At 43.4% G+C, this 26,355-nt stretch overlaps 2 protein-coding genes across 2 annotated transcripts in view; one reads left to right on the top strand and one right to left on the bottom strand.

Moving 5' to 3' along the window:
* Positions 1-884: 884 nt before the first annotated feature.
* Positions 885-6,257, top strand: SHISA3 (shisa family member 3). The gene is made up of 2 exons (XM_030311955.1): positions 885-1,161; positions 4,723-6,257. Exons 1-2 carry the CDS (start codon positions 885-887, stop codon positions 5,160-5,162), a joined length of 717 nt encoding a protein of 238 aa, XP_030167815.1. The 3' UTR covers positions 5,163-6,257.
* Positions 6,258-12,691: 6,434 nt separating this feature from the next.
* The window catches only part of ATP8A1 (ATPase phospholipid transporting 8A1), a 231,850-nt gene continuing 218,186 nt past the window's right edge, over positions 12,692-26,355 (bottom strand). Inside the window, 2 exon segments of the mRNA XM_030313951.1 lie at positions 12,692-17,381; positions 18,565-18,656. Coding sequence (XP_030169811.1) covers positions 17,284-17,381; positions 18,565-18,656 — 190 coding nt within the window. The 3' untranslated portion in view covers positions 12,692-17,283.

Genomic DNA, 26,355 nt, shown 5'->3' with positions numbered 1-26,355 from the left:
CTGTGGGCCGAGCGAGACTTGGTGGGGTGTGTGTGTGTGTGTGTGTGTGTGTGTGTGTGTGTGTGTGTGTGTGAAGGCCTGATGCCCGCACTTCCAGAGCTCAGTCCTGGGGGAGCGCGGTGGGCGGGGGGGGGGGGGGGCCCGGGGGGGGCGGAGGGGGGCGCACTAACCAGAAAGCGCAGGGGCATCGGCGGCCCGCGCCGCGCCCCCGCGGTGATTAGCTCCAGCGGCGCGACCCGGGAGGGCGGACTCTTTCTTAACCCTCGGCGTCTCCCCCTCCCTCTTCCTTTTTAAAGGACGCCTTGCAGGCAGAGCCGTCAGCAACCGGGAGGCCGTTTGTACTTGGCCGCGGCGGGGCTGACTCCTGCTCCGGTGACAGACAGGGGCGGGGGTGCAGGGGCCGCCGGTCCCGGGCGCCCGCAGGTGGGGATCTCGAATTCTTCCTCCTTCGGGCTCCGCTCCGGACCCCCCGGCGACGGCCCCGAGGAGGGGCGCGGCGCGGCGCTGGGGTCGCCCGCCCGGGACGCGATGGCTCCCTTGAGGAGCGGGGAGGGCGGCGGCCGAGGGTTCGGCGCGCCCCTGGCGCGGGTCGCAGTATGAGACCGGCGAAGGGCGGCAGTAGCAGCCCCAGCAGCAGCCTCTGCCGGCGCCTCCCGCGGGCCCTCGCCCTCCGACCCCGCGCACCATGCAGACGCCTGGCCTGCGGAGGCCGCCGCGCAGCCGCTGCCGCCTCCCCGGCCCCCGCTAACCCCCGCCAGAGGGGCCTCGGACGCCGCGGCCAGCCGCCCGCGCCGCGCCCCGGGGGAGGCGGCACCGAGGCGCTCAGCCCTCCGCTCTCCGGCCGCGCGCGTCCCCCTCCCGGCCGCCCCGGGCGCCCAGCGGCGATGGGGGCGCTGCTGGCGCTCTGGCTCCTCCTGGGCTGGCTGCGCTGGAGCCCGGCGGGCGCCCAGCAGTCCGGAGAATACTGCCACGGCTGGGTGGACGTGCAGGGCAACTACCACGAGGGCTTCCAGTGCCCGGAGGACTTCGACACCCCGGACGCCACCATCTGCTGCGGCTCCTGCGCGCTGCGCTACTGCTGCGCCGCGGCCGACGCCAGGCTGGAGCAGGGAAGCTGCACCAACGACCGCGGCGAGCTGGAGCACCCGGGCATCACCGCGCGTAAGTGCGGGCCCTCGGCCCCAGCCCGGCGCCCGCGCGTGTGCGCCCCAGGCGGTCCTGGGTCTGCGCGCGTTGGAGCAGCCAAGGTGGGGGCATCGGGGCCGGAGCGGGTGGTCGCGTTTCGGGTCAGGCGCCCTGATTGCTTTGCAATCCCGATTCCCGCCACGCGCGGTCTCCACGGGTCGGCCCGAGGAAAGTTTGCAAGGGACGGGGAAGACCACAGGGCTTGCACCCGTTGACCCCGGGCAAGACAGTAGTAGGTCTCGGGAACGCGGGAGGTCAGGGGAAGAAGCTACCAGGACAGCGCCAGGTCGGATTGCGGTTTTCCAGGGCGGTGGGGGCTCCCCATCGAGCGCCCGGGTCACCCCGGGAGCTTGGGGAACTGCCGGCGGCGGGGGCCGCAACTCTCGGGGAGCGCTCATCTGCAGCCCCGCAGGGCTAAGGAACTACAGCCACGTTTATCCTCCCTCCCCACTTTTTTTTGGTGGATCTTTGGTAGCTATCCTAAGCCTGTGTCTTGTTCTCCCGACTTCCTTTCATTTCTCTGCATCGAATTACCCTCTCCGACCCACCCCCTATTGTCACGCCTTTCAGAAACGCCCAGGTCCTCGAGGTGGAGATTTAGAAACCAGGGTCGCAGGGGCTGCCCGCCCCCTATTCTCCTGTCGGAAAACACGGGTCAAATTTCCGCTCACTTCAGAGCGGAATAAATCAAGACCCCGGCAGAGGAACTTTACACCTAAAAAAAAAAAAAAAAAAAAAAAAACAAAACAAAACAAAAAACGGGAAAGAAAATAAAGCTTTCCACCTGAATGGGAACGTCTGGGAAACCCGTTGGAGCTTGAGGCGATGGTTTTACCGGTGGAAACCCGGGGAGCGGGCGGAGCTAAGAATGGGTGACACCCCAGAACGCCACAGCAGAGGTCTGAAGCGGGCACCAGAAGTTCCCCGGGAAAGAATTTTTTTTTTTTCAACGTTTATTTATTTTTGGGACAGAGAGAGACAGAGCATGAACGGGGGAGGGGCAGAGAGAGAGGGAGACACAGAATCGGAAACAGGCTCCAGGCTCCGAGCCATCAGCCCAGAGCCCGACGCGGGGCTCGAACTCACGGACCGCGAGATCGTGACCTGGCTGAAGTCGGACGCTTAACCGACTGCGCCACCCAGGCGCCCCTTTTAAATTTTTTTTTCCCCCCGGGAAAGAATTAATGGTGCCCGAAGTCCCCCCACTCTGCCCCAACCCCGCCCGCCGAGAGAGTAAGGACCCAGAGGAAAAGCAGACCCTGGTTTGTCTTAGAACCCCATTATACTCTCAAGGACTTTAACTTCTGGTGGATTGGGGAATGGGTTTCTGGAGAGAAGATGCTGGGGGGGGGGGGGAGGGAAGCAGAGAACTCAAGGCCGTCCTGGTGTGTTAAAAAAAAAAATACAGACTCGTTCCCCTGGCTTTCCTCCACTCACCCTGGGGGACCCATTTGCTTTCTGCACAGACTTTAAGAGCGCAGTCTGCAGCGGGGATTCCGTCCTGGGCCTCCAGGCTCCGCTGTGTTGACCAGGCCGGCAGGAGAGAGGGCAGGATCCACACTCACTGAGGTGCGGTTAGCCAAAATCTCAGGGACCTTGGCCTGTGACTGCCGCTTGCCAGCTGGGTCACTTGGGCAAGTGACTTAACTCTCTGGGCCTCTTCTCAGCTCTCAAATGCATGTATTGCTGGGGCGCCTGAGTGGCTCGGTGGTTTAAGCCTCCCATCTCAAGGTTGGTGGGTTCCAGCCCCGAATCGGGCTCTGTGCTGACAGCTCAGAGCCTGGAGCCTGCTTCGGATTCTGTGTCTCCCTCTCTGCCCCCTCTCCCCTCTCAAAAATAAACGTTAAAGAAAAAAAAACTTTTAAATGCACATATTGCTCTCAGAGGAGACAAACTGTGGATTAAGTGAGTGTATGAATGTTTAGAACAGTGGGGGAGTAAGTGGCTAGTCAGTCACGTTCCCCTCCCCTTCCACAGGGTGCTTCTAAACATGGCAGAAGGGGCGGTAGGCGGTAGAGCTTACACCGAGGAACCCCCAACCCTCGGGGTTGATAGTTCCCTGTCCATCACTGCTTGTGTGTCTTTGGGAAGGTCAAAAATGAGTATGTTTCCACATCTGGAGAACAGGGAGTACCATGCCTTCCTCACCGAGTGTCCAGGAGAGCTGAATCAGGTCATAAGTAAGAGTCAGGCACACAGTAGGGTCTTAGTTTAATGCAGGTTTTCTTGGTTCTACTTCTAAGCTGGAGGCTGCATCCAGAGGTGGCCCTATCAGACAGGAGAGACACTTGGAGAATGTCCCAAAGGTGCCTCAGGGGTAGGAGATTTTATGTCTGCCGTGCACAGAGAGAAGGAAATGGGTTTGCTCTGACGGAGGGATGCCCTCATGGAAAGTTGGGGCCACCAACACCAAGAGCTACCTCATGATCTAAGGTTGGCCACAACCCACAGTTTGGGTGGAAATTGAGGGGAAGAGGTGTGGCAGCTGGAGTGGGCATCCCAAATCACTTCCAGGAAGAAGTGTCCAGAGATGACAATTTAAGATGCGGTCACAAAAACAGTTCGTTTGGGCCCACTATGGAGTTCTTTAAAACTTTTATTTTTATTTATTTAAAAAAATTTTTTAATGTTAATTTTGAGGGAGACAGACAGAACACAAGTGGGGGAGCGGTAGAGAGTGATGGAGACACAGAATCTGAGACAGGCTCCAGACTCTGAGCTGTCAGCACAGAACCCGACACGGGGCTCAAACTCACGAACCACGAGATCATGACCTGAGCTGAAGTCGGACGCTTAGTGGACTGAGCCAGCCAGGTGCCCCTATTTTTATTTATTTTTTAATGTTTATTTATTTTTGAGAGAGACAGAGAGTGAGCAGGGGAGGGGCAGAGAGAGAGAGAGGGAGACACAGACTCTGAAGCAGGCTCCAGGTTCTGAGCTGTCAGCACAGAGCCGGATGAGGGGCTCAGACTCATGAATTGTGAGATCATGACCTGAGCTGAAGTCAGACCTTAACCGACTGAGCCACCCAGGCGCCCCGTGGATTTCTTTCTGTGGTTCTTTCCATAGTCTCATAACGGAGGGCTCATTTACAGGCCTGGCTCTCTTTGCTTAGATTGGAGATTCTTGGATGGGAGATGAATTTTCAGCCTCAGAGATGGGTCAGAGCCCTCAGTGCCCCACTGTGGTAAAACTACCAAAAACCTGGGTTTACATCCAGAAGTTCTGGTAACCAAAAAACTCACACGGCCCCTCCAGTGCATGAACAGGAGGGTAGATTCTGTTCCTTCTGACTTCCAGATGTGCAATATAACGGCTAATTGCTAACAGAGGCTACAGTATCAGTTTGCTTCCTCCCTGCTCGGAGCAAGAATATTGGGTCATCTCAGTTTGCACTTTAGAGGTTACCAGCTCTGAGAGGCTGGGCTGACAGCGGTGGTCATTCTGGGTCACTCACCCCGCCCCCCAAAGCTGCCTGGAGTTTGGGAGACTCTTGTCCAAACACCTGTGTGTGTCTTTTTTTGTTTTACCTTTTAGAGCCCGTCTACGTTCCCTTCCTCATCGTTGGCTCTATCTTCATTGCCTTCATCATCCTGGGCTCTTTAGTGGCTATTTATTGCTGCACCTGCTTGAGACCCAAGGAGCCCTCACAGCAGCCAATCCGCTTCTCACTCCGCAGCTATCAGACGGAGACCCTGCCCATGATCTTGACTTCCACAAGCCTCAGGGCACCTTCCAGACAGTCCAGCACGGCCACCAGCTCCAGCTCCACCGGGGGCTCCATCCGCAGATTCTCCTTTGCCAGAGCAGAGCCGGGCTGCCTGGTGCCCTCCCCGCCTCCACCTTATACCACGGGCCACCCAATCCACCTGACCCAGCCATCCGGTTTCCTGGTGTCACCCCAGTACTTCGCTTACCCACTCCAGCAGGAGCCCCCGCTGCCTGCGAAGAGCTGCCCGGACTTCAGTTCCAGCTGACGGGCCACAGCGATAAATCCAGCCCGTCGTACAACGGCAGACAGGTGGAGTGCTGTCGCCATTGCTGCAAGTATTTCTGGGGAAATTTCCCTGGGAGCCTGCGATGTCATGGAGGAATGTGCTAGGAAAATACAGCGCCTTCTTAGTCTTAAGGTTCCCAGCTCCCATCACAGAACGGGTGCGTTAAGAGAATTGCTTTCTGGCCTTGAAAACGTGGTGATTATTACATTTCAACTTATGCTGCTTTTATTTAAAATAGGCACCATTTCAATTTACAGTTGCAAATTGGCTGAAAATGTATTAATTAGACAACTCAGCTGTAATGTTTAGGAAAGGCCTACATGTTCTTTTGAGTTGTTTAGTGAGTCTTAGTACAAATATATACATAAATAAGCAAAGTAAAATACCTGATAGTAATTATTGAAGGTTCTCTTAAAAAAAAAAAAATTAACAACTAAGCAACCTGAAGGGACAGTGAGCAACCTATTTACGATTTTGGGAGAAACCTAACCATGAATAACGTTAGCATCGTGAGAAGAGTTACTTTTTAAATTAATGATTAAATTTTGTTTAAAATATAAGAGTTTTTTCAGAATACAAGATTTCAGTAACCACATGGAGTTTAAAATTTTAAATATTTACTCAGATATTCATTGTAAACAGATCTTATGTAAAAGCATTTCCCGCACCCACCGGAGGGAATATTTATTGCTGACTTTTTGTTCAACGGCATTTAGTGTTTAAATGAAAGTTGGACAGCTGAGTCTTAAGACATTTATTTGTAAAATGAGTCCTGTATAAATGTAAAGATTTGTAATTTAATGTATTTACCACATTGACGGTACTAATTATTTAGTAGTCCACACTGAAATTTTTTATGTTAATAATAACTGTGGCGTTCAAAGTCCATCTATTGGGTTATAATCACCGAATATTACATATCTTACGTGCCACTCAGTTCCATGTCTGATGATCACATTTGGGCATATATCCTGCTGGGTTAGAATAAATAAAGTCCTTTATGTTTTTGTGAACTTGAAATTTTAGATCAAAGTGCTTCATTTTATCTTCTTAATGATACTCTCTGCTATTCAATAAAAGAAGAGGTCTTCACTTACTTCATATTTTGAAATTAAAAAATCCTACACTGATTTTGCATTACGTTAAAAAGCTCTTTTCCACATCAGGGCTTGTGGAGAGCAGCAAAGGAAGTGAATTCTTAGAGATTTAAAAATCGGGACATTTCTCATAAGAGTCTGGATTTCTGGCTTCTCATGACACGAGGAAGATGTGGCACTGAGGTTCCTATACTGCCATTGGGCCAGACAAGCCCTTTTCAGACAAGACACTCGTCATTCACCAGTCTCCTGCCTGATCTCCACAACCTGGCCCCTTTCCCTCAATTTTGTTACCTACTTGACCCCTGTGGGTGTTGTTTTGGAGCCTCGGTTTATATGAATTCATGCTACTATATGTGGCCCTCAATAGCTCTTTTTATATATATCTTTAAATACAACCATTTTTATTTTTTTTTAAAGTAAGCTCTACACCCAAAGTGGGGCTTGAACTCAGGACCCTGAGGTCAAGCATCACATGCTCTAATTGGCTGAGCCAGCCAGGCATCCCTCAGTAGCTCTTTTTATAATTTATTTTATTTTAAGGAGAGAGTGCACACATGGGGAGAGGGGCAGAGGGAGAGAGAGACTCTTAAGCAGGCGCCATGCCCAGCACAGAGCCCGACACGGGGCTCCATCCACGACCCTGGGATCATGACCTGAGCAGAGATCAAGAGTCAGATGCTCAATGGAGCCAGCCAGGCCCCCTTGAGTAGCTCTCTCTCTTTTTGTTTTAAAGTTTATTTATCTTGAGAGAGAGTGTGCAAGCTGGGGAGGGGCAGAGCGGGAGAGAGAGAGAATTCCAAGCGGGCTTTGCACTGTCTGCACTGTGAGCATAGAGCTCAATGTGGGGCTGGAACCCACAGACTGAGATCATGGCCTGAGCCTAAACCAAGAGTCAGACGCTTAACCGACTGAACCACCCATGCGCCCCAGTAGCTCTTTTTAATAGAGCCACTTAGAGGTAGAATTCTAACCTGGGGGAGTTGTTTGGCCTTACCCTTTTGCTTCCTAGCTGAGGAAGCAAATTCAACGGTATCGTGCCTTTGCTCGGTCTGATGGCAGAGGAGCTCTGACTTCTGGTTCTCTTTCTCCCGTAACCAAAAGTGGTGACTTCGGATATCCCATATTGCCCAAAATAAGAAAGAAAGAAGGGGGGGGGCAGGTTGGGAGGGAGGCAAGAAGGGAAAGAGGGATGGCCGAACAGTAAAAGGAGAAACACTTGTGAGCATGCCTCTGGTACACACTCCTTTGTCATTAGACTGGTTTTATTCATGTTTGTTATATATTGCTCCTTTGATATTTTAAAAGCTAATCTCTACTGGGCTCTTATGAGCCAAAAGCTATTCCAAATATTTATATGCGCTAATTCCTTTCATCCTCCAAACAACTTCAAACAGGGAGGCATTAGAATTCCTATTTTACGCACTTGGAGGAGTGAAGTCACTTGCCCAAGGTCGCACAGTCGGCCCTGGAGCTTCATGCAAAACCAGGTTGAAACAGCAAGGGAACGCCTGCTTTGAGGTTTTGAAGTTTCTGTGCATGAAATCCACTGTGGGGTAAAGCATGAAACCCAGTCCCAATCTCCGAAGCAATGACTGTCAACTCTGTTGGGCCCAGTGAGCTCTCCTTAGAACAAATATTTTGTGCCATCCCTTTAACTGTCCTAAATTGCAATTTATAGGTAATATTAATCACTTACAGATACAATTTTTAAAAATCAATACAGTGTCTTAATGGTAAATAGGAGAAAGAAAAGGAAAATACTTCCAAATGTGACAGTTTCAGTAGACCTAACGAAGGTCCTAGATTTGCACCTCTACGCAGAACGACCGAAAAGCGATAGCTCCAAATCCAGACTGATGCAGGGTTGCTAGACTGGCAACCCACACCCCCCGTTGCATTATTGCTGTTAATGTGATTTTTCCAAACAAAGCAAGGTCTGATCTCTTTTTGATTTTCACAGTCGTTATGTATCTGGAAAATCCAGTGTATATTAAAACAGTGTCAAAGATACTTTATAGGTAAAATAGGATTAGGTTTTTCCACCCAAAGGAACATTCCAAAGTCACACCGATGGTCAAGTCTTTGTTGGGTGGACTAACCTGTGCATTGTAGGATCTCTGTCAAGACAAAGACCCACCAATGAATACCCACGACATCTGCCCCTCCCCCTCCATCCCAGCTGTCTCCACACAATTCCACAATGTCCTCTAGAGGGCAGAACCGCCTCCGCTGAAAACCATCTAACTTAGCCTTCTTTAGTGGCTGTACTTCTATTTGCCATCCCTCTGGAGAGCAGTTCCATTAGGCAAAATAATGCTAAGGAATTCAAAACGTTCACACCTGCAAACTTCTCTTCCTTAGCCATGTGCGCCAATCAAGTTCATGGGCTCTAAGCTGTTTAAAATATACGGAGACATTGTGTCCTCATCGTAACCTGGCACTCAGTGACGCTGAATCAAATCATATCCCCACCTACTTGTTGACATAATACATGCCTTTGGACTTCTCTGTGAACGATATGTAGCTGATATTATTATTATTTACACACCCAAGGCAGGCAACTTGGCCATCCTGTGGCAGATTTCCAGATACGGTCCGTCCGGCAAGCATTTATTGGACACCGCCTCTGGGTGAGGCACTGTGCTAGGGGTTGGGAGTGTCAAGATGAATAAAACGAAGGTCTGATTCAAAAAGCCACCATCTCCACAGACCCAGGCATGACGGCAAGTCCTTGTGATAAGCTGTTACAGAGGCTCTATAAAAGAAGCACATTGTCTTTCCTGCTTTCCAGGAGCTCGCAGTCACTTAGGGGAAGATGAACCCACAAACCGACGCTTAGAATTCATTCTGGTAACTGCAATGATAGGGGACGTGTAGAGTGTCCAGGCGGCACATACAAAGGGCACCTCGCTTTTCTGGAGGGGTTGAGATCGAACCTGGGCCTCTGGATGCATGGGATCTGAGTGAGGAAGGCTGGGTGGGGGAGGCAGAGAGCAGTGCTAGGAATGAGAGGAAGAGCATATTAAGCAAAGAACTGGTAGAATGGCAGAGAAGCACCCACCGGCATAAAAGAACAAGAAGCAGTCTGGAAACTAGACAATTCAAAGAGTGAGGGTGAAGAGATGAGCAAGCTCAGTATCAGAGGTCTTGAAAACTAGGGTGGTTGGATATACATCACATGTAAGGGGAACCTCGATGAGGTCCATGAAGGAGAGCAGCTTGATCACGTCTTCATTTTAGCCTAGAGAGCAAGGGTCACGTCAAATCACCTGAAATTTCCAAAGAGAGGCTCGCCACAACCTGCCACAGCACCAAAGCACGGCGGAAATCGGGCTGATTGATGCTTTATTACTTTCCCCAAGAATTAGAGTCCAAACATCCTAAAACCATGATTATTTTGAAGAAACGGAAGTTCTACACTTTGAAAGGTACTTATGCAAATAATGGGTAACATTTACTAAGCACCACGTGTGTCTCAAGTCTTTATGAACTGTAATATTTAATCCTCACACCCCTGAAGTGAGGGTTGTTATCACGCCTGTTTTGCAGATGAAGAAATCAAAGCAGCAAGGTTAAACACTATGCCCAAGGCCAGACAATAATAGCAGAGCCAAGATTTGAACCCAGGCAGTCTGCTTTGAAATTCTACATTCTTTATGCTACATAACCACACAGCTCCCTCCCCCACTGGAATGCAAGCTCTAGAATTTCTAGAAGGTCTAATTTTCTTGGGAAAAATCAGCCAACCTACTTTTCAGAAAATCTATTGGGGACAAAGTGATTGATTGTGTAATATTGTACAAATCCTATAGAGAGAGGGGATTGTAACAGTCAGTAGAGCTGTGCTACAGCATGAAACACAGAATTAAATGTAAAGCGTGAATAGAAATACTAGACGACAAACACATCTCCCTTTACACACGAGAAACTTGGGAGACCAGATGATCTAGCATGGATTTTGGAGTTATAGTGCCTGGCTTAGTTTTCTGAGTCTGTCACTTATAAGCTGAGTGACGTTGGGCCACTTACTTCACTGTGTCTCAGATTTCTCATTAAAAAAAAAAAATTTTTTTTTAATGTTTGTTTTTGAGAGAGAGAGCGTGAGTGGGGAAGGGCAGAGAGAGGGAGACGCAGAATCCGAAGCAGGCTCCAGGCTCTGAGCTGTCAGCACAGAGCCTGACACGGAGCTCGAACCCACAAACCGTGAGATCATGACCTGAGCCAAAGTCAGATGCTTAACGGACTGAGCCACCCAGGCGCCCCCTCAGTTTTCTCATTTGTAAAATGGACATATTAGTGGTACCTTATTGCTTTGGGTTATCTTGAGAAATAAGTTAGAGTCACTGTTTCCAATCCCTTGCATTCTAGTGGGGAGGGAGCTGTGTTGTAATTAATGACAAATAATAGAAAGCAGATGAAACACCCTAGAATAGAAACAAAAAGGCTAAGAATTGTGGGGGGTGGGGTGGGCAGATCTAACTGCTGATTGGGGTGCAGGGAACAGAGAAAATGGCCCTGTGGTTGATGGAGTGAGTCATGAAAATCCATGGCCCCTTTTGCTACCTGGCCAACTTCCCCACGTTGCCAGGGATAGAGCACTCTCCCACCCCGCTGCGTATTCATGACCTGTACGTTTTATCATCTGCTTTAGAAAAATGTATTTAATAAATTTGCCTTAAAATGAATCTTCATTTTATTTTTTTAAATTTTTTTTCAACGTTTATTTATTTTTTTTGGGACAGAGACAGAGCATGAACGGGGGAGGGGCAGAGAGAGAGGGAGACACAGAATTTGAAGCAGGCTCCAGGCTCTGAGCCATCAGCCCAGAGCCTGATGCGGGGCTCGAACTCACGGACCGCGAGATCGTGACCTGGCTGAAGTCGGACGCTCAACTGACTGCGCCACCCAGGCGCCCCGAATCTTCATTTTAAAGCCAACAGATTGTACTTTTAATTGTCCAATTGGATTGATTGTTCCGTCTTATTTTCCCTGCCTATTTGCCTTTTTTTTTGGTGTTATTGTTAGTTATTCCATTTGGTGGAGAACTTGCCAGACTGAAACGCTTAAGATTTCTAAAGTGAGATAATGAAAAAGGTTCCTGAAAGTATATACAATCACAGTTAGGAACTTGATTCAGTTCATTGGGCTGGGATCTGTTTACCTTTGCACAACCTAAAAAACTTATTTAGTATACACTCAGGAAAAACAAGAAATTAAACATATATTAAACTATTACGGAGACAAACTGTTGACATATTTTGACATGGATATGGCCGTTTTAAAACTGCAATTAGTTATTAATGCAATTATTCTGACAGAGAGTTGTTATTTGAAATCCTAGTTTGTACATGAAATAAAAACAATGGTAAAACAGATTTCCTATTTTCCAGAAATTTTGACTAGCCTCCTAATGAAATTGTCCAGGTTAGGAAGACCTTTTTTCATTAGAATGAGTGGCTCTGTGTTACCAAAATGGAAGCTGAGCTTAGAGATGCCATACGCACACAGACAAACTTTAAATGGGGAAGACATGTTGAATTTATGAGAATGTTATTTCAAGTTTGCTGCTTCCTTTAGTATTTAGGGCGTATTAGCATCTGAAACCACGGGGTCAGTATAAACAGCGTGCACATTTCGAGGGGGCGTGGAGATGCAGGTGAAAATCGTTTGACATAATTTACAGGTGACTTTTCTGTACACGTTGTTTTGCTGTGGTTTTGCTTGGGAGGCCCACGTGCAGCCCATGTCCCTGGAAAGACTGAGGGAGAGGAAGTGGGGCCCTCAGCCCTCGCTAGTAAAACCAGAGGCTTCTCAAACTGCTCCCTCAAGTGTTTCTCTGGGAACGAATCCCATTCCAGCAGTTTCCAAAATCGCTGCTTCATTTGTTTCTCTTTTACCAAATGATGCTTGTTTCTGATAAGACTATTGTCCTCATACCCAGTGTTTCTGGTGCTTTTGTGTCACATGTGTAACATTTTTTGGTTACTTCCTTCACATGTTACTGGCTAAATATGGCCATGTAGCTTGGGTAGGTTTGCTGAAGTAAAAGGATGGAACCGTGAATTAGCTGTTGACTTCTAGGCTGATTTAAATATGGAATGGGGATAATCCTGGGAGGCTTTTCTGACTGAAGAATCAAAATACAGGAATTTTATTCAAAGAAATTGGGAATTTGAGGGTACTCAAATTAACCATGTCTCTTACCAAACTAGACTTCACATGTTCCCCCTCATGTCTCCTTTAGTTGGATTAAAAGGAAGGGCTATTTTCTAGATCACTGGGGTTATAAACAAAATGTTAAAGTGCCATTAAGTGGAGACACCTTCTCAGACTATAATTACACTGGCTTTGAAAGTTTTATAAAGCAACAAAGTTTTTAAAACTAGCAATTACAACTGCAACAATTCCTTTATGTAATGGTACAGTTTATTTCATTTTTAATAACAATTAGAGGACAAAATGTTTAAAATTTGCAATTTAAAACATGCACATTCACAAAAGGCCAATGACACATAACACTGCATAGAACTGAATATTACTCAACTTTAATAACTATTTATGAAACACAGTGCATTGAACATCGAGATAAACAAACCTGAGAAAACTATGATCACAGATTCAATACTCTCCACTCATGCAGCTTCACAATTTCTACAGCAGTTTCAGCAGGAATGGTTTTTCATGGAGCTGAAAATACTATTTTATCTTAAATGCAAACTGCAATTTTCCATAGTAGCTGCCTCCCAAGGCTGCCTTTTTTTTTTTAACTTAATAAACTTGAAAATGTGAAAAATGAAGCTTGAAATAGCTAAACAAACAGCAAACAGTATTTACTGCATTTATGGCTTCTATTCTAGAACCATGAAACATAAAAATATTTATTATTTTTTAATATTCTGCTCTCAGTTTTTGCAAGAGCAGATTTACCTATGGAAAGTTGCTGTTAATTCAAAGTAAGCATGTATAAAATCTAGCTTTTTTCCCCTCCTTACGGGAGATTTATTTGCTGAGAAGTTTTGTGAGCTTTATTAAGAAAAGTTCTTAGAAGCAAGCTAAACAAAAGTTGCAATTAATTTTTTGCAAATTTGTTTGTAAAATAATTTACTTATTTAAAAAAAGTTGCGCAGAGAACCAATTAATTTGTCCACTGAATATTGAATTCCAGGTAGGCCATGACAGAATTTTATAAGGCAGAAATAAACATCAAGATTTACAGCAGTAGCCATGCATTGGCCTGGACCACTTTAAATATTAATTCATGCAAACCATAAACCTATCAAAAACACAGCTGCTTTCATACAGAAAATAAATCAAGACGAGAAATGGAAAACATTTATTTCCTTTCCTTCAAAGTTTAACTTACATTCCATTTTAATAGCCACTGAAGGTTAATTAAAATGCAGCAAAGTATAACTAAGTCTCACAAGTGACTTCAGTTATTTTAACGTGAGAAAAATCAGATTATGATCTCTTAAAGAAGCATTATAGAAATGTTCATCATTAAAAAGCATTTATTAGGCACCGAACTGCATGGTATTACATTAATTTACAAAAAGAATTCCACAGATCTGGTCCACATGATGTGAATGGAGTGGGTGTTTTCCCGATAAATTTTATAAATGGTTATTTATAAGGTTATAGACTTATTTGATGAAATAAGTTTTAGAACCGGGAACTCTCCTAGGGCAACTGCGCAAAAATAAACACTGATGATCACGTAGCATGGTAACAGTTAGAACATTGTTATAAATAATTTAAAAACTACAAATATACAATCTTTTACTTTCAGACTTGCACTCAGTTCCTGAAAGACTATTTTCAATGACAAGTTACAAGTGATGTACAGTGCACACAATGCAGAATAAATTATCATGTGATGTTCATATCTGATACGAGAATGCTGAACTGCAGAATTATAAAACAAAACTTCATGATCAGAATAGGTGTTGATTTCTGGAACTCACTTTTCCCCCTTGAAAATTAAGAGGAATGAGTGACTCCATTCAATGACCATATAATTCATGTAAATAAATAATATTATTGAATAGAATACACGTTCACCTGACTTGATGAGAAGAAGGTTTCCCATTAAATCTGCAACATTGCTGAAGCTGGCTCACGTGAGATATCCAGTGGGTTGTGGGAGGGTGGGCAGCAAATATATCATTTTAAATTTGCTACATTCCTGAGAAACATCATTCTCCTGCTAACAATTTCTGCCAGATAGCATCTTTCTGGGTGTGAGACACAGATCTGTTTTTATATGTATATATAAAACATTTAGAAAGTTCATGCTCAATATCACCGCATACTACCCAACACTAAAGAAGCAACTCCCAGCTTTTCAATGTTAAATGAACGAGGATTTTCTGCTGTAAGTAGTATTTTCTGAATTGTAAACATTGTAAAGCAACGGTGTTAGCATTTGCCAAAGTCCCTACAAGGGACTTTTTAATTGAAGAGTATGTGTCCTTTATTTCAGAAAATACAAGTTGAAAGTCATTTCAGCTGTTTGTTTTAATCCTGGTAAAACTGTGTTACTTTTCCCCTCTTTGGAAGGTTAAAAAATCAGAGGGTTTTCTCTAACACTATAAAATCACTGCCACCGTAATGCTGTGTTTTAAGTTTTACCAAGGCGACCACTCCCTGCTGCCCAACCCCCTCTCTCACCCAAGAAGCAAAGGAATTGACTTAATAATTCATAAATAGGACTAGAAATTAGCCATATTTCAGACCATGATCTCGTACATTAATTAACCATGGGTATTCTACTCATGTTAAGAGCTCCATAGAAATAATCCATGTTTTAAGATAAAAATAAAAGTTTTCATTTTTTGAAGCCGGAAAATTCAGTTCCATTAGATTCATCACATTTTGCTATTAACATTTTGGAGAAGGACGCCGCTGACGAGGAGGAGGAGTTCTGATCTGTACCTGCGAGGAAGCGCTTCTCTGGAACGGGGTACTTCATTCTTGTTTTTGGATTTGTGTGGCTTGACCTTGACTATCACCACTGCGAGGCCTGGGAAAGCTGCTCCATTCAGCGGACAAAAGTCCGTGACTGCAGAATTTTGAAGGTGATCTCAGACTCTTCTTACACGTGTGGACTTTCTAGATGTTTCGATTCACAATTTTCTTAATCTGAACCCCAAAGGGGAATGCTCTAGGAAGTGAACTATGTCAACCCCTTGCTCCCCTTAGAATTATGTATGTGTTATAACCTCTCTTATTTACAGAAAATGGGGGGGGGGCATACTTGTAACTAAATAGCTAAAAATACAGAGAAGGAAATGACGTATAACCTAATTTTAAATCTAGATTAAGAAAAAGGGTTAAAAGAATGAGACATTATTAAACTCAAATCACCTCTCTTTGCAATTCTAGTTGGCTTTTTTTTTTCAAGAGGAAGTTCTACCCATTTTGCTGGTAAGTCCACTTAAAGGCAAACAGGATTCTGAATAAAAGGCAGAAAGTTTGCTTCAATCTCTGAAGTGTATCTGAAAACTAGAATTCCTTTTTATTTTTATTTTTAAATGAAAGCATTCTTTTAAAAATAGTATAGAAAACTGGTTGTGGTTTTTAAACAGCCCCTTCACCATTTATCGTTGGTAGCAAAATAGGCATTTTTAGGACATGTCTCAGAAATGCTGAAAATAATTAAATTAAACTGAACATACATTTAAAACCATAGCAACAAAATCTACTCGTGATGAAGACTGTCTCTGACTGTAAAGCAACAGCCTTGAGTAAAACAGGTGTTTTTAAAATGGGGAAAATGTACCACTGATTTGTCCCAATTAGCAGCATGTGACTAATTTGGGGGAGCTATTTGAAAAGTGAACTGTGAAGTAATTCTCAGTGTTAAATACAGGGGTGGTCACCATAACACGGGGTGTGCTATATAAGACAGCAGGCATCTCTAGCAGGAACTATAGAAAGAACCAAAACACAGGACAAAAGCCGAGCCTATGTACATTACAAAAGCCCATGCATTTATCCGACATGGTATTTCCAAACACCTCGACAGAAGCACTGGGACTCTCACATAAATATGTAAGCAAATTTTTCTTGAGAGAGAAAACTTTAAGACTAAATGACATCACTCAATCTTCAGCGGAAGCCAGGGTTTTAGAAAAATCTAGAGACACCTCATCAGAAATGACTGAGACATATATACAGATTAAAAATCAGTATCATAATGACAGAGTCACATTACCACGTGTGCCCTCCAACTTCAACAAGTAAACAAGACAAACAAGAAAGAAGCATTTGTAAGGCCAAAGGTGCAACATCACAGATTTGAGTAGCAAATGCCTTGAAATACTCATTTTTGCAAATCACTCTTACATTTGAAAAGTCAAGCATGCAGATCCTACAGCAGAACTGGAGGTAAACTTTCTTTTAAATTTCTGGGCAAATGACTACTGAATGAGAAATACACTTATTGAACTTCTTTGGCAAACATTTATCAAGACAATTTTTGACACAAACACTTATTAATGTCTTGTTTAGAAATTTTGCTCAGTAAGGTGAGTCAGTTCCTTAGAGAAGAGTGCTGGTTTTTTTTCAGCATATTCTGAAATCTAAGTCTGGATATCAAGAGTCCCTTTAAATTATTACCATTTTAGAGTTTTTAAATGGTTGGTTGCCTTGTGGTATATCCAATCAACTGATAGTCAGTTACAGCCCCAGAGTAACGGCATAAGACTCCTGACCTATTCTCAGTTTTAAGAAAGCATTCTGGCAAGATACAAGGTCATTTTCAATTTCTGCTTACAAAGACTCAGCAAATACTTTAAAAAATCTGAAAGAGATGGTGTTACAGTATAGTGGCACAGTGCTTATGTCTATAATATACATGAATCTGAAGGTCAATCAACGAGATGAGCTCAGATCCACTTTCCCCTCCTTGAACCAGACTGGAATTGGTCAGCAGATTCCGGGAAGACCTGGGAGCTCTCCTTAGAGACCTGGTGGAGCCAGCCTCGAAGCCCCGCCCATCACCATTCATCGGGTCTCTGCTTTGTGGTGTCATATGCTCTAATCACTTCAGATTGTGAGACGATCCCGTTCTCATCTTGTGAGAAAGCATACCCATCTATAAGTTAGAGAGGAAACAGAAATGATCACCGTGAAGTCACTGGGAATCTCTATTCTGAGTTTTAAGTACTTATTTTCCGATCGGGGGGATCTCATATAGCCCTCCTGCCCTCAAAAGTGTGCACGAAGACATGAATTTTTAACATCCGGAGAAAGATGCAGACTCAGCTATAACAGGAAGAGTGGGCTGACTGCAGGTTGTCAGCTGAGATTCTATGAACTCTGCCCCACGGATGCTTTCAACCCCCCTCGGTCTTCCTCATGGCATCTCAAATCCAAGCCAAGCCTTCCAACTTTTGCTTCCTGGCTACTGGAGGGTGTGGGAGTCTAGTCAAGTGGGCACATGCATTTCCATACACATCAGGTGGATGAGCCAGAAGGAAGAACAAAAGTGAGGAGGATTCACAATTAAACACATGCAACTGCCAAAGGTGGAAAAGGGGACTCCTTCCTTGGGACAACATCATCCTTGGCTCTTGGCATCTACAAATAAACTCATTTGTGCCCCAACATGGCTGGGGATAAGCAACGGCCCCCAAGGGGGTCACATCTTTAGAAAAGGCCTCTTGAAGTATAGAAAGCAAAAGCATTAAACATGAGTATACGTAAATGAAAATAAATTACATGTGGAAACAACATGAAACAAAAGATATATGACTAACACAAATACATTTACTACAGGGCTTTATATATTATATTCTCTTTTAGATCCTTGAAATGTTAAGAGGGCATGATACCTAATAATTTCTTACAACTCTAAATATTCATAAACATTTTTGAAGGGGGAAATATATGTTTCTGTGCCGTATGAAAGCTGAAAAAGCCCTTGCAAAGTTGGTCAAGTAGAAAAGATAAAAGTACGGAGGGAGCTTTTAAGACTTAAGATTTATTTTACTGGTTCGTCTTAAGATTTAAGGAAGCAAGGGGCATGTGGAGATATTATTTCTTCAAGTGAAAGCAGCAGGATTTTAACATGCTTTGTCTTGTCTGCTGGAAATGAGACGGTTGTGGTCAGAGGTTTCTCTCACTGGTCATTTATGTAACGTGTTGCAAGTACGCAAAACTTTTTTTCGGTGTTAATGTTAAAAAGTTGAATATTCCTAAAGCCCAAACCCTGCTGTCCTAAACGCTCTGACGTGACGGCAGAGAATTTATTTGCAAGTCAGAACTCAGATACTCACGGAGCAGGTTTTGTTGCAGCGATTCAGATCGGTACAAGTTCACGTGGTTCTTCTTAAAGACGTTCTTGAGCAGTTGCGCCCTCTCCGTGAGGCTGTAGGGCAGGTGCAAATGTGTGAAATGAATTATCAACTCGGCAGAGACCCCAGTGTGCCCACAGGACCACCAGAGAATCAGACTTAAACAAAAGATTGCTTGAGAGGTCTGTAGTCTAGGGATTCTTTTTGCCCCGTTTTCTCAGATAGCAAATGAGATTTCAAGTATTTAGATACTTCCAAGGCCAGCTTTCCCCAGAGCTAAGGAGAGTTTTGTTCCCAATAATCCAGCCAAAAGAGTTCTCCACCCACTAGTTATATTTAAGTCAAATGGGAATACAGAACCTGTACAACACAGTTAATAAAAAAATACAAAATCTGCCAGCAGCGTCATTAACTTCTAAAATCCTGGTTGACTTACTACGTACGTACTGAGCGTGGCATTTTTAGAGTCACAAAAATTATTACTCTTTTTCCTACTTTGCACATATTTTGGTACAAAATAATATTTTTTTAGTGATGCAAAGAAATCCTAAAAATTACACGAAGAAGAGATTTCATAGACATTTTAATTAGAAAAGTTCCATTACCTGCTCCAATGTGGTATGAAATGTGTTCCTTAATTTCATTTTAAAATAAAACTATTTTCAGAAAATAATATTAGGTAAAACGACAAGGAAAATATTTATTTCTCAATAAACGTTTAGAATAATCTCCACAGAAACAAATCCACGTAATTAATTATGTAACGCCTAGAAGCAACACTGCAAGAAATAATGCATCTGTTTTTTTCCACTGCATGTAGAATGGTGTCTCCCACAGCAGGAAGCCAATTATTTGTCAAATCAATAAGTTCGAGTAATCATTGTGAAATACACTTTAAACATCACACCAGGCCTCCCAATCATGCCATTTCTCCAGTGGTTGATGTATAAAACTTTGCTTTGATATCAAAGAACATAAGAATCCTAATAAGTAATCCACATGTGCTACAGCAAATGTTTACGCAATTTTGTTTTAATCACTGGAATGCGCTCAGTTGAAAAATTTCCATCTTGGGTTTTTCCCCCAGTATAAAAGTTTTAGTTAAATTGTTCTGTTAGCTTTGTGTTTTGCCAAATTTTCTGAAATCCTGAAGTGGAACAATTGTTATCATATACAAAAAATAAAAATAAAAGAATCCTCTGCAGAATGAACTTGTAATTATGCAAACGTTTAGGCTTTCACTGAAGTAAAATATTTAGCAATGTTGACATTTGTAGTTATCTTCACATATTTTTCAAGTCGAGGGATGCTGTAAGTGGTACTTATTAGACATACTTCATTGTCACTGAGAATTAGCTACATTAAGGCAAGAAAGCTACTTAATCTAAAACTCTGGTGGATTTGCAAATAGTTGTAAAACTTGTTTTTGCCAGTGAAATAAACAGATATGGGGAATGAGAAGGGGCCATTTTTAGAGTCGCTTTTCTACTCTGTTCTTAAAATGATCTAACATTACAGACCCAGAGACCCCAAGGAACACTAAAACATGTAACTGCTTTGAGGAAGTCGGCAGCCTTAGCGGCAGGTGGTCTGATTTTGTTAGCAGAGCATTGCGGACGGGGTGCTGGGAAGTCTCTGGTGTTTAAGATGGAAATGACTACAGACAACTAGAGGTTGGCAATGTATCAGGATGTAGCTTCTTCTCCCCCAAATACATTTTCCTGGTTTCAGGCTGGCCTTCCTAAATGCATAATACTTTAATATTATAACATTAAATGTTAAGAAGGCAGATGTGGGAACTTTATCTGTCCTATTACGAAACTTAGATGTAGAAGATAATGTAGTTTGTAATAATCATTCATATGAGGCTATCCTTTTACTCAGCTGTTGCATCAAGTTAATGCCTAGTGTTCAAAAACAAAGCGCAGTAAGAAAGCTTTCTCAGGAAAGGAGTGCATTACTGGGGGCAGAGCATGGGCTTTGGAATCTTAACTTTAATTCTGAGTCTGTTACTTATTAGCTGAGGAGCCTCAGGCAAACCTTTCTTGGTCATCTCATACACACCAGGAGGATAATCCCTAACCAATGGTGGGGATTCAGGGAATTGTATGGTTTCTAGCACAGTGACTGACACTTAGGAAGCACTCCACAAATGCTAGCCCTTCCCAACCTTGCCATTCTCCCAGCTCCCAAGGAATTTATTAAAAAAAATTGTTTAATGTTTATTTATTCTTGAGAGAGAGAGAGAGAGACAGAGTGAGCAGGGGAGGGGCAGAGAGAGAGGGAGACACAGAATCTGAAGCAGGCTCCAGGCTCTGAGCTGCCAGCACAGAGTCTGATGTGGGGCTGGAACCCGTGAACTGCAAGATCATGACCTGAGCCGAAATCGGACGCTTAACTGACTGAGCCACCCAGGCGCCCCATGACATCTATATAAACTTTTAAAATTCTGGCAGGTGGGGCAGAGATCTACTCATCTTATGACCACCCAAGACAATCTCCTTATGTAAATTCCCTTGCCAATTAAACCTGACACCTACCAATCTGGAGTGGACTGCCTCTTTCTTTGGTCTCTCTCTCTCTCTCTTTTTTTAATGTTTATTATTTACTTTTGAGGGAGAGAGAGAGAGAGAGAGCGAGAGCGTGAGCAGGGAAGGGGCAGAGAGAGAGGGAGACACAGAATCTGAAGCAGGCTCCAGGCTCTGAGGCATCAGCACAGAGCCTGATGTGGGGCTCGAACTCACAAACCGTGAGATCTTGACCCGAGTTGAAGTCAGACGCTTAACTAACTGAGCCACCCAGGTGCTTCTCCAAGGAATTTATTATAAAAAAAGAATCCACCAAAACAGAGATCATCACAAAACAGAAGACAACTTTGTGAGGATCCTTTTTGATGCCTTGGCTTATATTCAACATTAGCTCAACACGACATGTCTATTGCTGCATGTGAGTTTTGATTTACAATGCTTCCACTCCAGTTCCACAGTAGGGAAACTACTAGGTTTTTGTTGTTGTTGTTTCCTGGACAACACCGAACGCTTGCTTTAGTTCTTGTAGAACAGAGTCCCTCCTATGAAATATAAATGCCATTCACAGGGGGGTGCTTAATAAATAATAAGTGATGATGATTTGTATTTGTCTAGTCTTATCCTACCTTTTGGGAACTACTCATCATTTCAAAATTATGCAGTTCTAGGCCCTTGATGTTCATGGGTACTGATGTTACTATCAAGGCACATTATACATTGCATTGGTGACACGCAAACGTTAATGGATATGTTAAAAAGTTCAGCTTTTCTTGAACAGCTTAACACTGTGAGAAGAACAAAAAGACTTTAGATACCTTCTCATTAAAACCCTATCCTTTTTTTTTTTAATGTTTATATTTGAGAGAGAGAGAGAGAGAGAGAGAGAAAGAGAGAGAGAGAGAGAGAGGAGACAGTGTGGGAGCAGGGAAGGGGCAGAGAGAGAAACAGAGACAGAATGTGAAGCAGGCTCCAGGCTCTGAGCTGTCAGCACAGAGCCTGACATGGGGCTTGAACTCACAGACCACGAGATCATGACCTGAGCCCAAGTTGGATGCTCAACCGACTGAGCCACCAAGGCGCCCCTAAAACCCCATCTTAATTACAACTGTTAGTCAGTAGTTACTAAATTTTGTATGGTCTTTCATCATTTACATACCAAGCCATGCAAATTCTTAATTTGTTCAATGAAATTATGCAACTACCACTTAAATATTGTTACCTTATTTCCAAGCCCACTAAAATGTTTCAACTTAGATATTTGGTGGAGGTAAGGTGTTTCAACACACTGTGTTTTAAAATAATATTTCATTTAAAAGCACTAAGGAAAGCCTAGGTAAAACCCCATTTACTGTCCTGGAATACATTGCCTTAAGGTATTTTCGTTTATTTTTGAAGATTGGTAAGTTTGCATTTGACTTTATATTGGGTTGACAAAGCTACTTTGGTTGACTCATTAAAATGGATCCCCAGAAAGTAAAAAACCATCCAGACGTGACAGCTGTCCTGTGGTAGGTGGTGGTGGGGAGATAAACAGTGATTATAACTGTCCCGATCTCTGCTCTGGAGGAGATAATACTTGTCATTCTGTCACTTTTCTTTACAAATGCTGAGTAGAACCATTATCACAGTGATAAGAGTAGGGTGGAGGAAAACATCTGATATATGCTCCTGTCCTAAACCTCTACGGAGGTTCGAATGGAACACTGATAGAATGAAAACTGAGAAACATAGTTTCTTTTCTATTAGTTTGGGGGCAGTGTTAAAATTGTTTTTTTTTTTTTTTTTTAAAGATAAATAATATAGGGAAAGGCCGAGAGAAACCATCATCACCATCCACATGGCCAAATTATCTGACATCCATACTTCCATACTCTCTTCTTTAAAGTCAAGGCTGTAGTCAGTGCTATCGATAATAAACAAAGTATGGAAAGAGAACAAATGTCCAAAGACGGATGAATAGATAAAGATGTGGTATACACATACAATGGAGTATTACTCGGCCATCAAGAAAGAATGAAATCTTCCCATTTGGAACTATCTGGATGAAACTAGAGGATATTATGCTAAGCGAAATTAGAGAAGACACATATCATATGACTTCACTCATATGAGGAATTTAAGATTCAAAACAGATGAACAGAAGGGAAGGGAAGCAAAAATAATATAAAAACAAGGAGAAGGACAAACCATAAGAGACTCTTAAATACAGAGAACAAACTGAGGGTTGCTGGAGGGGCTGTGGGTGGGGGAAGGGCTACATGGGTAAGGGGCATTAAAGAAGACACTTGTTGGAATGAGCACTGGGTGTCATACATAGGGGATGAATCACTGGAACCTACTGAAATCATTATTGCACCATATGCTAACTAACTTCTATGTAAATTAAAAAATAACAATAAAATAAAAATAAAGATAAAAATAAAATAAAATAAAATAAAATAAAATAACATGAATTTTCATGGCCTCAAAAAAAAATAGTCGAGGCTATAGTGAAGGACAAATTAATGAGGAATGATCTGAAGATCCTGGGGAAAAATTCTATTTAGTAATGGCTGATGATAATATGCTGGCTTATGTCTACGGTTGGATAATAGAACATGATGGATCTCATTATCACATTTGCCTGTACAAGATGTATATGCGTGCTTCTCATGCTTATGAAAGGTATCCCAGACTGCTCTGCCTCCAATGAGCCCAGTGTAAACATCCCTTATTTTAAAGCACTGGGTTTTTGAATTCACATTTGTTTGTGTTATTTTGTTTTAGAAAAGATGTTACACACAACTTATTGATGTAGATCTCCAGTGAGATCTGAGAGGCCTCTATTCCAAAAACTAATTATTATTTCTGCTATAAAATGTATGGATATTTATATCATAGAAAAAAAAAAAAACCACTGTCAATGCCTTTATATATATAGAACAAATGGTTTAGGTTCTTCCAGCAAATATTTGCTATAAACCTGTGAGGAAAAATTGAATTTCAAACTTTTTTGTATTTTGGAATTATAGATGCTTATGCTCCCGAGCGTTGGGGCCTATCCACAAAAAAGTAACAGCAGAGACAGGGTTTCAGGGCATATAAGTTATTTTCTTAACCAAAAATAATAAGCTATACCTACTTAGTGATCAGGGGCAAGACTTGCATTTATTCTCCTAACATTTTAGACTTAAATTGAATTCCACCATAACCCAAGGTTGAAAGCAACATACTGTACTTAGATGATCAAACACATCTCCCACCCCATCCCCCCAAATTTCATTGTAAGATTGGAGGGAATATTCCTAATTCACTGCATAATATGGTAATTGACCTACTATTTCCACTAAACAAGACTGTCTCAACCAAAATGTTTTAGTTTTTGAACATGAGTAAACATAAGACATACATTATTGTAAGTGCTAATCTGGATACAGTGCTTACAAGTTATAGTTTCTCTGATGCAGTTTCCCTTTATGTACAGCTTGACTTCACAATAGAGCTTAGTGGAGACTGAAACAAATTGGGGATGGCCAGCTAACAAGATGGCATCATTCTAGGACAAAGAAGTAAACCACTGTTACTTCTCTGGACATGACTAATTTGGAGAGTGTAACCTGTGTAACTCTAGGTTCTTATTTATCGAATTTTTATTTAACTACCCATGAGTCAACCATCTATTTGCCACCCACTAATTCATTCGTTCATTCATCCCTCAGGTCATTCTCTTGACCATTCGATCACCCATTCAACAAATGTTTATCAAGTGCCGTTATGTTCCTGGAACCGTGCTAGGTGCTGGGTCTCGGTAAAGACTAAAAAGGGGGCCTCTCTTTCAAGGAGCTCCTTCTAGTAGGGGAAACAAGCACACACATTATGATAAAATAAAGTAAATGTGACAACAGAGGCACAAAGTACCCAGACAGCAGAGTAGGAACTAATCTCATGTAAGAAAACCTGAGGTAATTGCGTCGGAGCCGGGTTTTGAAAACTAGGAATCAGGCCGCCCAGTCTGGAGGAGGGTAGCAGCTTCTAAACAAGGGGAGCAACCTGTGCAGACTGGGAGGTATAAACATGGTGTTTTGGAACTGAAATAAGTCTGACATCACTAGACTACCCAGAAATCACAATTTCGCCCTCTTTGAAAATGTAGATAAGGTTAGCTAACTTTCTTGAAATTTTACATCCATCTCATTCTCCAGGATTCCTAAAATAACCCTGGCATTGGGTTGCCTGATCGGCCCAGTTAGGAGAGCATGCTACTCTTTTCTTTTTTTTCTTTTTTAATGTTTATTTTTTGAGAGAGAGATAGAGTGTGAGTGGGGGAGGAGCTGAGAGCAAGGGAGACACAGAATCCGAAGCAGGCTCCAGGCTCTGAACTGTCAGCACAGAGCCCGATGTGGAACTTGAACCCACAGACCCGTGAGATCATGATCCTGAGCTGAAGTCGGACGCTCAACCGACAGAGCCACCCCGCCAGGTGCTGCTGGGGTGACGAATTTGTACAGGACTGTCACGGCGATCCAGTGTGACAGTGCATATGAAGCGATCAGTGCAGCACCTAGCATGTAGTGAGCGCTCCACAAATGGCGGTGCAAGGACTTGTGCTAGAGAGGCACAGACTGGTGGGTGTGTGACGAGCCCTCCTGGCCTGAGGAGAGTGAGCCCAGGCTGGAAGCCAAGGTCTCAGCTTGAGTTCCCAGTCTGACACTTACTTAATCCTGTCAAACTGGGTAACAACAGTGGATTGTGATGACAGCGACAGACACCCGAGCAAAGCAGTTCCTATGGTGTAGACACAACTTGAGCTCATGTTAGCGCGAAGAAGGAAGAAAAAAGTAAATTCCTGGTATTACCTTTGTAATTGTGTTTTATTATAGACGGCTTTCAAATCAGTTTAATCTCTTTCTTATAATGCTTTGTGAATTTAGTACATTGGATTAGGTGTCTAACCTTGCTCTTTTGAGGGAGTGGTGCTGAGGAAAGGACTTGGAACACATAATTCACTTCATAGATGACCCATGCCAAGGTCAGTTCCTAATAAGCACTTACTGCTACTGTAGGGCACTTTGCCCTATGTCAAGCTCTGATTTTCCTGACACGCTATTTTATTACAGATACAGTGTCAAGCTAAAAGTCTTTTTTTCCTTTCATTTTAATAACACACTAATATTTGTAACCACCATTTATTTAAAGCTCATTAAGCACCACGCACCAAGTTACCTGCTTGATCAATTAGATCTTATTTAATTCTAAAAACTATTCA

The sequence above is a fragment of the Lynx canadensis genome, chromosome B1 (assembly GCF_007474595.2).
Source record: "Lynx canadensis isolate LIC74 chromosome B1, mLynCan4.pri.v2, whole genome shotgun sequence".
Lineage (NCBI taxonomy): Eukaryota > Metazoa > Chordata > Mammalia > Carnivora > Felidae > Lynx > Lynx canadensis.
This window is presented reverse-complemented; position numbering and strand designations above follow the sequence as displayed.

Excerpts from the sequence above, each read along its gene's own strand:
- SHISA3 (XM_030311955.1), top strand. The coding sequence starts at position 885 with ATGGGGGCGCTGCTGGCGCTCTGGCTCCTCCTGGGCTGGCTGCGCTGG. Across the intron at positions 1,162-4,722 it reads GCACCCGGGCATCACCGCGC|AGCCCGTCTACGTTCCCTTC; the intron begins GTAAGTGCGGGC and ends TTTACCTTTTAG.